Source organism: Labrus bergylta, chromosome 18, assembly GCF_963930695.1.
Source record: "Labrus bergylta chromosome 18, fLabBer1.1, whole genome shotgun sequence".
Classification (NCBI taxonomy): Eukaryota; Metazoa; Chordata; class Actinopteri; order Labriformes; family Labridae; genus Labrus; species Labrus bergylta.
In genome coordinates, this window is record NC_089212.1 from 22,684,505 (window position 1) to 22,697,714 (window position 13,210).

Here is a 13,210-nt window from a genome sequence, read left to right on the forward strand (position 1 = left end):
CTTCTCCCCGAGGTGAGGAGCTCGAGGTTGTCAGAAAAAGAAAAACCTCAGATTCTCTTATGTGTGTCACCACAGAAAAAAAAGGATTATGAAGTTATGGTGGTTACATCTGATTTGATGATGATGAAACAGAAATGTCAAAAGTGATACAATAATAGACTGATTTTGTGTTTTGTTGATCAAAAGGACATCAGTGTGTCAGATAGTCCGCTTCATCTCAAATCTCTGCCCTCCTGCTGCTGGTGCGGGTTTGAACAGCTTGCTCATGATCAACGTGTCATTTAACCCCGCCCACACTTCACCACCTCAACTTCAGATCAGTGCTCATTTGGAAGTAGTGATCGACTGTGATTGTGCCTTGATTACAAACAAGGCGTTGCAGTGCTCTGCAGGGGTTCCACCTGACACGGTTTCAAAAGAATCGACAAGCTCGCGCACACACACACACACACGCACGCACACACGCACACACACACACCAAGAGCTTGAGCTGAGTGCCACCCACCTCCTTTCTACTCCACAGAGACCTGTTGCCATGGCACTGCTCTTTATAACACACACACACACTCAGGAAAAAAGTTCAATATTCCACTCTCGTTTTCCCCTTTTCCACACAGGGGGGAGGGCCTAGTTTCAGCAGTCAGGCCATTATTCCACCATGGCTGTTTGCTCATGGCCTATTAGGGGACATGGGGACTGGAAGGTGACTCAGCATTTTTTTTTTTAAAAGGGGACACAGGCCCAGCTGCTGCATGCAGGGCGCTACATAAAAGCACATGGTGGACATAAAAGCTGTGATATTGACAGATTGATCTCACATGTTTGGTGTGAGCATGCCGACACTCAGGCATATTCTGGTTTGGTTTGGATTGTGGTCAAAGAGGGAAAAAGCGCACATGCCCCCTCACCAGCATGACTGCCTGTGAACAAGGTCACTGTGCCCCCCCTGAGAGAAAGTGACAGCATGACAAACACGAGGACCGGTGGAGGGGGGGGAAGGCATAGTGAGGAGGGTGAGAATGGAGAGGGGGCGCTCAAGGGGAATACTGGGAAGGCCTCCGACAGGAATGACCGCGCTTGCCGACATCAAATGCCGTGGCAATAAGCACATAGCAGAGGGGTAATCGCTTTTGGAAAAACTATGTGGCTTGAATAAATAGCGCGGCCCCTGCATGTAGAAACAACATCTAAGAATAGGATGAGAGGGGAAAGACTGCGCATCGCTTGTGTTGCCTGACGTCCGTCGCCTGTCTGTGCAGCACCTGTCTTCCTGCCGGCTTTCACGCCCCTCAGCTTGAGCTCAGGAAACTTCCAAGGCTTCATTCTCCACATGGGTGACACCACATGCGAAAAGGTTACAAAAATAGAAGACTGTCTTTCTCTTCTGAGAAGTCGTCTTAAAAATAAAAAAAGACAGTTGCAGGTCAGACGGGCTGTAACTTTAATGATCCTGTCAATGCCATCATTTTCCCTGAACCTAAAGCTGAAAGCCCTTTATTAGACACTCAAGGACACTTAATAGGGCGCACATTTACAGACGCTTAGCTTTCATCCTTGCACCCTTCCTTGACTGACCTTCAGTCAGAGTTTACGTACCACACCCTCCCTGGACTGGATTTCGGACTATGTGGTGCCACAATTTTGTCCTAGCACCGTTGCACTTCACACTCATGAGTAAAAGTCTTGACCCTGTTTTAACTCTGCCTCTCCTGCTTTGAACAGTCCCCTCTGCTTTGATTCCAAAGGCCGTACCCTGCTGGGGTCAAGGCTTAATGCCAGCAGGCTAAACAGGTGCAGGAGGGAGCTACAGGGAGCACAGAAGGACAACAGAGGGCTGTATGTAAGGACATGATATAGACACTTGTATATACAAGATATGCTCTGTTCTGTATTCTGAATTTGCTGATAATGCAATTTAAGCTGACACATGTCATGTAGGGACTATGGGTAAAGTAAAAAACAAACAAAACAAAAAAGAAAGACACAGGAGATGTATCCGTCACCCAGGCTTTTCTACATGTCCATTTCTTTAAGGACACTTAATGCAGCTCAAACTAAAACCTGCCAACACAACACATAGGCCAGTTCTGTAGCTTCATCCCTTTCAACCAGCAAATATGGCCGCCAATACAATACAGGAAAAGATAAAAGCACATCCTAGATTATTGTACATATCTACTATGTCTATATCTACTATGCACAGAGATATACAAGACTTCAACTTCAAAGCAAATTACAAAAGCAGCTACCACGGTAAGAAGATGCTCATTAGTCGAAGATATAAAGTCTATATAAAGAAAAAAAACGAATCCTCTATTACGTTGTCTGGTCATGACTGGAGAAGCTAAGGCTAGCTTAATCAGGATCAGGATATTCATATTCAGAGAATTTAAAAAGGGATTAGGAGTTTTAAAAAAAGGATATAACTAATTATCAGCATTGTATTTGGTCTGTTTAGCCAAGAGTGAGGTCCCACATTTATTTCTCCATCTTATTATTTTGTACTTGATCTGCTTTTCTTCTTCTCCCCATTCTTCTTTATTTTACTCCCCTTGCCCCTCTCTTTCTCTCTTCCCCCTCCCCTCCCCTCCCCTCGCTCAACCCTTCTCCCACTGCAGAGCTCCAGTGAGCCGACTCCCCGCCAGGCAGTGCGGCCCAGGAGGGAGCAACCAGCTGAATTATTGAGAGCATAAAAATGCTGCCGCTAATGGATCCTGAATAAACACACTGGCTAAGCTGCTCTCGCGGCTTCCTCTGCTGCCACAGGGCATCAAGCTGAAAATACTGAGGTTGAGGATGCAGCGACTGGAGGCCACAGCTGAGGCTTTGTCTGAGGGCTGAACCAAAGCTACGGCACAAACGGGCACAAATATGGGATTCTTGAGTGCAGAGAGCTAAACTGATGATGAGTATAGAGCCCGATCGATTAATCAGCCAGCCGATAATATCAAATATTAACAAATCCAGTGACTATCAGTATCTGCTAATTTCATCGCAGATATGCGCCGATATTACGAGATTTATTCACCAGTCAAATATAATTTAAATTGAGTGTCATTGTATTACACTAGCAGTTCTCTTTCACCAGCAGAGGGCGCTAAACATATCACAACAAGATTTTTTAAACTCCAGAGTGATGAAAATTACTTTCCAGTTGAGTGACCATATCGTCTTTTTTATATATCTTTTCCACAAGTGTTTGAAAACTGCATTTGAGGGATCAACACGATAAATGTATATCTATCTCTACAGATTGAACACAAATTTAAGATAAGAACGATATTGGCCGAAATATCGTTATCGGACTTCCCAATATCGACATCAAAAATCTGATATCGGTCGGGCACAAGTGTTGTGATGATTGGTGGTGGAGGCAACAAAAGATGTGACCAAGCAGATCTTTTTATTTTTTTAACTCACATTACTGTAGATATCTAAAGCAGGCAGCATGTCTAATGTAAAGTTAGTTAGCGAGCAGTTTGTGATGTTGAAGAACTATTACGAAAATGGCGCTTTGTAGAGGCGGGGTTATAAAACAGATGTGTCAATAAAACCAGGCGTGCCGCCTTTAAATGTTACAGTTTACATCCAGCCTCTTGTAAAATTACATATCAAGAGGATACAAGATTTTATATGATACAATTTAGATATTGGGTTCTTCACTTCATCACGTATCACAACACTGAGTACAGATCCTGCTCATCTTTCTTTACATTTAAATGTTTTACTCGACGGGCCGTTTACAGTGCAGTAATTGCACGGGGCCTCTGACAGGTTCTGTCCAAACAAAGTGGCACACATCATTAAGTTTTCACTTGGCACCGAGATGATGGGGGTTATCTCAGATTCATGTAATGAGCTAAGACGAACTTTGCAAGTGTATGTGAGGGTTTGTACATGCTCGAGCGTGTTCGCTCCCATCTTAACTACTTCTGGATCTAATTCCAAAGAAAGAAGCCGAGCAGAGTGTCTTCATCTTGTTCTGTGATAATGAACACACTCCATGGGAAATAAGAGACGCAGACAGGAATTAAAATACGAGTGGAGTAGCCGTGAAAAAAAAAGAGAAAAGAAAAGAGGAAAGAAAAACGTTTGGCCCTGCAGCAAACTAGAGCTTCTTAGATTATGACTCAGCTGAAAAATCTGTGTACATCTCTGTGTGTGAAGCCTGTTTCTGTTAGTGTGTGTGGTGGACTTTGTGTGCATGAGTATGTGTGTGTGTGTGTACGGAAGGTGATTCCCATGAAATACCCTTCTTCTCACTTATGTAAATGTGTTGCAATATGGCACAACTGTCTGGCAAGTCAGAGCAACAGGGACGTTTAAACAAAAAAGAAAAAGGGAAAACATTCACAATAAAAGACGCGACTCCAAAAAAGGTGTAATTCAAGTGAGAAAAAGAAACGCACATTAAAACGTATAAATAAATAGAAAAAAAACAGTCACGGCTGAAGCCCATGGGCAAAACATGCACAGATGCTTGAAATATCACAATTTTCCAAACTGTCATTTTGTCCTCACAGTAACTTCAAAGTGCATCACTAAATCTGATCTGACACACATTGCAATCCCTCAGGGATGAGTGTAAGTTGCTGTAGCATTGAAAGCTTCGATTTTCATTGTTTAATCATCTGCTCTGGCTGGCTGGTGTGAGGCTTCTATAGTCATATGTAGGCAGCTGAAATATGCTATGAGTCAGATTTGTAGGCTTAAAAGACGTACTATTACAAGGCTGACCTGAGAGCACTGCAGTACAGGGGGAACTGAACATAGTGGGACTTGAATCAAATATGTAGGTTTTTATTAAATGTCGAGATGTGCAACATAAACAAACACAATTTGAAGGTAAATGCCACAAAAAAGTTCTTCTAACTGCAGATATATAAACACCCAACATACGCCTTTTATGTCTCCAAACTCAGCTCTGCTGCTCCAGAAATAGAGGCTGCCACTGGCATCATCTGCCTTCTTCACTACTGCCCCCTGTACTTTCCACCGCACAGCACAGCGTTTTGCAAACAGCCCTATCAGATGTCAGAATGCACCCACGAGGCATCAGCCAGAGTCTGTGTGCGTGTGCGTGTGCGTGTGCGTGTGTGTGCCTCGTGTTGCTGCAGGGGCTGCTGGGATGTTTACGTGTGACAGCGGACCCTGCTTGTCCCTTATTTTCTGAGCAATGTCTAAAGACGGAGGATAACATCTTGGAGGATGGAGAGAGAGAATGGCTCCAAATGTTATTTTTTCTTTATTTCCGGATGTTGAATCTAATATAATGAGTTACATCGTCATCAAGGGATCAAAGTCGTTAAACACACTGGGCTCATTGCCACGCTGATGAGCTTACCTTCTTCTTGTCTCTCATGGAGCTTTTGCCTCGCACCATGATTTTGCATCCCGTCTCTGCTTCCAACTGTTTGGCTGTGAGTCCCCGAGGGCCAAGGATTCTCCCCACAAAGTTATACTGCAGAAACAGAAAGAGAGAGAGAGACATAAATCAGTTAATCTACGGGTGAGCAGACATTCAAATCTCCCTCATAATACAGTGTCAGTAAATAGAATCAGAACACCATGGTGGATGCAGGTTGAAGAGGCTTAAGCCGTTCCCACTAGATGTCAAAATAGTCCCAAATAGAAAATAAAAATTAACTACAGGGAATTAGACGAGGTGTAAATGGTGGGGAGCAAACAAAGAGGAATATTGAGGGAGAAGATGTTGGAGGGGGAGGAGAGTTGAGACGTGAGGTGAGTGCACTTGACACAGTTTTCTTATCAAGGCCCCTCTTCTTTTCTTTTTTTCCACTGGTGTGTGTGGCTTTGGAGCTTTGTACCAAAAGGAAACGTATTTAGCGACGTAATCCTCTCCACTTGAAACTGGCTTCCAACGGGATAAAGGGAAAATGTGTTGAAATAATCCAACACAATTTTCTGCCAAAATAAAAACAGAAGGGAAGGAGGAGAGAAAAGGGGAGGGGGGGGGGTGGGGGCAAAGTGATGCATAAAGAGGTAAACAAACCATCCGTGTTTAGACTGCACACAGCGGCTGGTGGAGGAGAGCATGATGGGTAAAAAGATCTCTGACACTATTAAAACGGGATTTCTTTTCTTTTTTTTTTAACTCAAGCTAAATTTTCCACACCTGAAATGTTGAAATGCTCGCTAAACACAGGGGAGAGCTTTTCCTTGATGATGAGAAGAAGCACAACTGTTCGTCTCTTTAACTGCTACAACGAGCTGTGACACGGCCGCATTAAAATCTTAAAACGCAGTCACATCTGCTTACGCACCCCGCCGCACCCATTCCTCAGCGAAATCCAAAAAAGGCCATCACAGAAAGTCACATTTAATCACTTGGGCATTGCAAATATAACGTGATGTTGGTGTTGTTCCCCCTAAACTACAGGAACAAACACAAGCGAGAACAGACTAAACCTGAAGGCTGTTTTCTTTTTTATTTTGTCCCCGTCACTGGGCTCGCCTGCAACTGTCGCCCTGTCTGTCTGTGTGGCAGGAGGGACGCTCCCCGAGATGCTGAAGTCCCTGCAGACGATCGTAGCATGCAGCTACGCGGGCTTTATGCTTGTGTAGCTCTGTCACAAGGCAACTGTCGGTTCGGTTAACTCGAATCAAGGAAACTGGCGCAGGGGCTATTTGTGATAGTGTGCGCGCCTGCTGAGGGGATGCAGAGGCACCTGTCGTCCGAGGTCAGCCACCAACCATGCACGGTCGCCTGCTTCTGACTCGCGCACACACACACACACACACACACACACACACACACACACACACACACACACACACACACACACACACACAAACTCACAGCCTCAAGGAGCACAGGAGAGAGCTGTCCGTCTGCATCACAGCACCCACTGCAGACAAGGGTGAACCCCGAGCTCTGGGCGTCACGGCGGTGCTCCCACACACACATAAACAGACCTCTGGCCTGTTAACCAGAAACTTCAGTGTCCTGCAATGTCCCCGGTGCTGTTTTAAAGCTAACCCTGCTAGCAACTGAATATTTTGAAAAAAATAAAATACAAAAAAATGCTAAAGCAGTCGTTTTGCTCTCAAAAAAAAAGTCAAACCTACAAAGTTTGAAAAGTTCTCCCCTGCCAGTTTCCCACTGTGCAACTTCTTCTTTCATCAGACCGATTTGTCCTAACTCCATGAAAATATCACACACACACACAGAGTAAGCTTAATGTGGTGATACCAGAGAAGAAGGAAACGTGGATTTATTCTTATTATTCCAAACTAAATGTGGTTAAAAGGAGCAGATTATCCACTCTACTGTAAATCATTTTAGCCCCGCCCTCATCCGAGAGTCCAAAGTGTTACGAGAAAATGCGGATGATGATGACTTGACTTGACAGTAACCGGGGCTTGATTGAGGACAGCCGAGAGAAATAAAGAGAGAGAAGGTCAGAGAAGATGTCAGAGGGGGGAAAAAGTCACGAATGACTCGTCTTTCAAGGAGGAAGAGAGCAAGAGGGGCCGACGCTGCCAACACATTCCTTCCACACTATTTCCACACTGAAGTCCATGTGATAGGGCATTCGGGGATAAAGGGGTTAGGGCACGCCAATGCATGCTTAGAGGCTCAGGTTCAATGCCTTCTTCCCGATTTGGAGAGAGGGCTTCTGGGTAAAAGGCTCGTCAGATGTCAGACGAGTCAGATGAGTTTTTATGGTGACAGACAAACTCACAGCAAGTGGTTTTGGGGGGGGGGGGGGGGGGCGCGGCACAGAGCAGGCGTCGTGACTGGCCGAGTGATTACCACAAGTTTCACTCACGCACGCACACACACACACATATCTCACGAGGAAAATTGAAACCAAAAGACACATCAAAAGGCTACATTTTCTGACGAAGCGTCTCACCACAATCTGGCAAAAAGACAAGAAATAAATCCACACACTTCAAAGTGTAACCCTACTGTAAATAAAAAGCGATGCCAAAATCAGTTCAGTGATTGCATAAAGCTCAAAGTATAAAGCGTAAAGCGCAGCGGGGGGACGGCGGCTCGCAGATTCCCCGCTCTCGTGGATGTGCGATATGTTACGTTAGCAAAAGGCGACCTCCATTTTAAGCCACTGGAATGTGGAGACAATGGAGAGCCAGAGCGGGGTGAGTTATCAGAAGGGTGCAGGGGGCCGTTTGAGCCTGCCAGGAACTCCACTCAGCACAGCCAGAGGAGTAGGATGGATACAGTGCCCTCTCTGCCAAATACACCATTCACTCTTCACCTCCTCTTAGGAAACTATCTCGCCTCCTCCGCACCTACTAACAAAAATAAAAAAAAGATAGTTTCTTCTCATATTTTCTGTTCCTGCTGCTAAAATCGACTTTTCAGAAGTCAAGTCTGGGAAATGCCGCTACTTTCCACATGGACGTCCTCAGCTCTGCACACTCTACAGGCCCTTGTGTAGCTGTTACTAGTGGCGGCGGGGATTATTTTTAACAAGTGTTTCAACGAGACTAAATTAACACTGTAACAGGAAGTACAAATGTGTGTAAGCTAAATGGTCATGATTACTGTCAATACTAACATTCCCCCACTGCTCCGTTATTCTGCAGGGGAGAAAACAACTTTTGAGCATGTTGAGGGTTAAACAATTGTAAATTAAAAAAAAGCAGGAATTTCCTTCCAGCATTCTTCTGTGTCCAGTTACTTCACCCTTATTTCCTCTGCTCATTTCCATCAGTGCACGATTACAGATTCAGGACTTCGGGTGGACTAACTCTCTTCCTCACTACTCTGTTTTTTTTTTTTTGCCTCATTTTATCTCTGTTCTGCCAAGTTTTTCAAACAAACACAGAAAGCACATACAGTAAACACAAACACAGCTCATGTGCAAACAGAAGGACGGACAGACACAAACACACAAACACAAACACAAACACACACACCCCTTCAGGACAAGGGCTTACACTGACATTAAAGGGGCCTTTGTTTAGCCCCAGTTATCGCTACTCCACAGGCGGGTTATGCTGTGAGCATATCTACGTCTTTGCCAGTGTGTGTTTGTGTGGGACCAAAATGTATGGAGTGAACTCTTGTAGACACCCTCGGCACCCGGTGCTGCCTGTCACATGGGTTTGTGTGCGTGTGTATGTATGTGTGTGTGCATTTTGGGTTTTGTTTTTGTGGGGAACAACTGAGAAGCAAACAGCAGTTCCACCGACAACGTTCAGAGAATCAGAACAATTGAGCCTTTGATGGAGTTTGTTTGTGGTGGTTGCGGAGACAGGAAATGAGATCATGCTGAGGGCTCTGGGTGTGCGTGTGCAGGGCTTATGGAAGAGCAGGGCCGGGGCCACGAGGAGAATACCAATGGCTTATTAGTCGGCCTAGCTGGGGTTTATGGAAATGAACAGTTTAGTCAGTGCAAGGTGGGATCCGTGGTAGTACCAGGCACGGCCGTCTCTTGTGTTATCAATCCTTCCCCCGTGTTGTCATTCCTTACACTCAGCTCCCTTCCTTAATGTTACAACACACTGAGAAACAGATCATTCCAAACTGACTTTTCCTCATATCTAAGATTCCTCATTTCATTTGAAGTGTCTGCATTTGGAGGCTTCACTGAGGGCACCGAGTTAAACACTGCGCTACGTTGCAGAAACTCTTCTTCCCTTTCCACGTCTCTTCCTTTTCTGTATCCATTCATAGCGTCTGTAAACTACACAGGCTTCCATTTCCTCTTCTGTCTGAGCACACAGGATCTTGCCTTTCCTCGTCTGCATATCTGTCATGGGTCTTTCACAGCAGAAATCGACGTTTCTCTACAGCTTCACCGGGCCTCCCTCGCCACCAGCTGGCCGCCTAACTTTCATCACTCATTCATCTTTCAGCTACAATGTTCCATCATTCAATTAATCCATCTTAACCAACCTTCACTTTGTGGCCTGATCCACCACAACGCTCACACATGTATGCACACAAGGCATCCGTAGCATTTCCGCAGCAGTAAACCGAGAAGCGGGGAGAGAGGGGCAGTGGAGATGTGGAGGAGAGACAGCATGCCTGATCTACAGTAAAGGACAGAGGAGGTGAAGCTGCAGAGCGTCGAACGGGGTAATATTTAGAGTTAGATTCCTTACGGTGACATTTTCGCCTCAAAGCCCTGTAGACTTCAAAGCTCTCTATTCAGCACACCCAGCGTTTAACGCCTAATCCATGACTCCTTTGATAATTCTGTTTGGGTTTATTTCGGGGTGGCAGGCAGGAGTGGAAAAGCGGCGGATGGAAGACGGAGGGATTGGGAGGCGTAAAGATTGATGTCGGCTGGAAGTTTGGAAGAGGTGAGTGAAATACAACACAAAAGTTTTGGAACTTTTGGAAGCATGCAACAGAAACAGACAAATTAAGAGTTGAATGATGAAATACATCCGCTCTATCACTTCTATAAATCACAATAAGTCAGTATTAAACCACCCTTTGACAGACCTGATAAGCTGTGGACTAATGCTAGCCATGCTCTGCCACCTTAACGAGCTTCTCCCTTCTCATTGGTCATGTCTGCTCCCATGTGTGGTCATCCTGTCTCCTTCATTTCTTTCATTGTGTTTTCTCCTCCCTCCCTGCTAAGTGTTATCACTGCAGAGTCAAACATGCAGAGGAAGCACCAAACACCGTGCACCAACAGTAAACTAGCACAACTTCACAATCATACAATCAATCATTAGAGCAATTTAAAACACACATCCAAACGCTTACACTGTTGCCCTTCGTCATGTTAAACCGTCTACAACAAATAGAGTCCTCATTGTAATTACCCTCCTCATCAAATAGCTAACTAGAAAAACCATCCGTTCATCAAATTATCATCATCGCGCATGGTTGGATAGCTAGAGATATCAAAATCCTCCACTCTGCCACTCTATCAGCGAGGCGAGGCGAGGTGTGGGCCGGTACATTTCCAGGGCTGCTAATGACTTAAGGGGGTCAGAAGGATATCAGGAGCTGGCATGATAAGTGATGACACCCTCATGAGAACAAGCTTAATGACTTTCAGCGTGCAGGGAACTGGCCGGTTTGGTCCGGGCAGTTTTTACTGCAGTGAAACGGAGAGGCCTGGGACACTCGGTCTCTGAAACTCACCTTTTTTCTCTGTGCACTGCAGTGCAAGTGAAACAATCATTGAGGCATTAAGGTCACTTTTACACCCTCATCAAATGTAGCAAACCACACGTTATCTTTTCTATCCTTTCATCTGTATTTGCATTTTATTTCACTTCCTGATTTCACTAAATACATCAAATATTATAAGGGTTCTGGTTCTTAGAAATAGGACAATAAATAGAAGCAGAGCGGGACTTTCCGGCACAACTTCAGGCTAGAACTCAAATTAGACCAACGTGGGATCTTCATACTACAAGTGTTGCTGGAGCGTTTTGACCTCACCTGGAAAAAGCACCGTGACAGGTTTAAACTTCATGTGTTCAAAGTTGATGAGGTACTTTTTCTTTATTGCACCGATGAGCGGCAACAACAAAAATGCAATCCCCAGTCTGCTACAACCGAAGCCAACAGAACCGGCATTGATCTTTTTCAAGCAGACGATTTACTAGCGCTGTGCAATTGGATTCATTAGCCTTCAGAACACGCACTAATAACCAAAAAATATGGACTTCGCAGAGGGATCACACATCTGCTCCTCAGAGGATTGATAGTTTGGAAACGACAGGTGGAGAAGAAGAGGGGGAAATTGGTGTTTGGGGTTTTAAAGGATTCTATTTGCAAAGAATCTTAAGTACCATGACATTCATGAAACACGAGCTAAGCACATTATGCCATCAAACACACAGCACATCTGTACTGCACAGCTGTTTTCACAGACCTATGTATATAACCAAATAACTGATTGTCCACTTCTTGAGAGAAGAGTCCAGACAGTCGTGTTGAGCATTTGCTCCGCAGCTACCTTCCAACAGAGCGTCCCATTTCGTGGAGTCAGCACAGCAAAGGTGGTGTCTGTGTTTGCTTTTTTTACACCTAAGCATTTCTTACTTGTGACCTGCCCACAAGCAAGCTAACAGTATGCAAACACAAATGCACTGGGATTTAAGTGGAGACAGAGGCACAGTTAAAAGACATGTCACACATCCTATCAGATGCCTGAAGGTCAAACGGAAATGACATGCTGAGCTGTCAGTCAGCCGCCTATCAATGTGTGTGTGAGCGCGTGTGCTCGGCAGAGGAGCGCAGCCACAGATAGCGTTTAATTGAAGGTTGAAGTTATCAGATAGCCTGCGACTCAGCTGTCAGTCAAGATGCAGTCGCCGCGGAGACGCTCCACAGCGCTCTGCACCACTGACGACATCGGGAAACGGCTGACTTTGAAGAACGGCGAGGGAGCGGTGACACACGGGCAGACGGAGTGATAGAGACACAGGGCTAAGCACAAACACACACTTACAGACAAATGTGGGGCTCACAAAGGCCAGAGGAGGGACACACTTAGGGGAATTAGAGTGGAGGCATGCTGGCGAGGCAAGTTATTCTGGAAGAATTGACGTGCTGCACTGCATCCGGGCACCAGGACAATCTAATTATCTACCAGTTAAACGAAAGCAGGCGACACCTAGGTGGGACAGAAAAGCCCCACTGAGGGAGTCTGACCTCGCCTGTGGAAAGTGGAAGCCGGGAAGCAGGTAAGTAAATTTTAGGTGTTTCAAAATGACAACAGAAGTGTGAAAAAACAGAGGAGAAGGGGGGGCGGCGCGAGTATGAACGATGATAAATCTTCCATGGCAGGTGAGATGATGCCAAGAACAAAATCACACAGACCGGGGCCATCAATGCCTGCTTTCTTGGAAGAAACCAGAATTGCATCAGCATCACACAAACGGATACTCAAGTGCGCGCACACACACACACACACACACACACACACACTATGCTTCTCTTTTTTTATTGGGGGAATCTGGGAAATCAGACGGAAATATGAGAGGGGGGGAAATATTCCCAAGTCTAATAAGCATCATTAAAGTTTCCTCTCCTTTTAGCAACAGGCAGATAGGAAAAGGAAGTAGCATTTTTTCTTCTCTTCCTTCATTTCTTTCCTCAGATCCTTTTATAGCTGATCCTACATCATCACCCCCCCCTCTGCTAAATAACTATACTCTCTATCCTCCATGGAAGAAAACACTCAGGTATTTGAGCAGCATTGAGGTTAAATACACAGATCTCCTACAATCAGCAGCACCT

At 45.2% G+C, this 13,210-nt stretch overlaps 1 protein-coding gene across 7 annotated transcripts in view; it reads right to left on the minus strand.

The window, feature by feature from the left end:
* Positions 1 to 13,210, minus strand: part of qkia (QKI, KH domain containing, RNA binding a) — a 73,706-nt gene that overhangs the window by 32,049 nt on the left and 28,447 nt on the right. For all 7 annotated transcript variants that reach the window (XM_020647991.3, XM_020647993.3, XM_065966467.1 and 4 more), the window contains exon 3: positions 5,345 to 5,461. In XM_020647991.3, the coding sequence (XP_020503647.1) occupies positions 5,345 to 5,461 (117 nt within the window). The remainder of the gene's footprint in view (positions 1 to 5,344; positions 5,462 to 13,210) is intronic.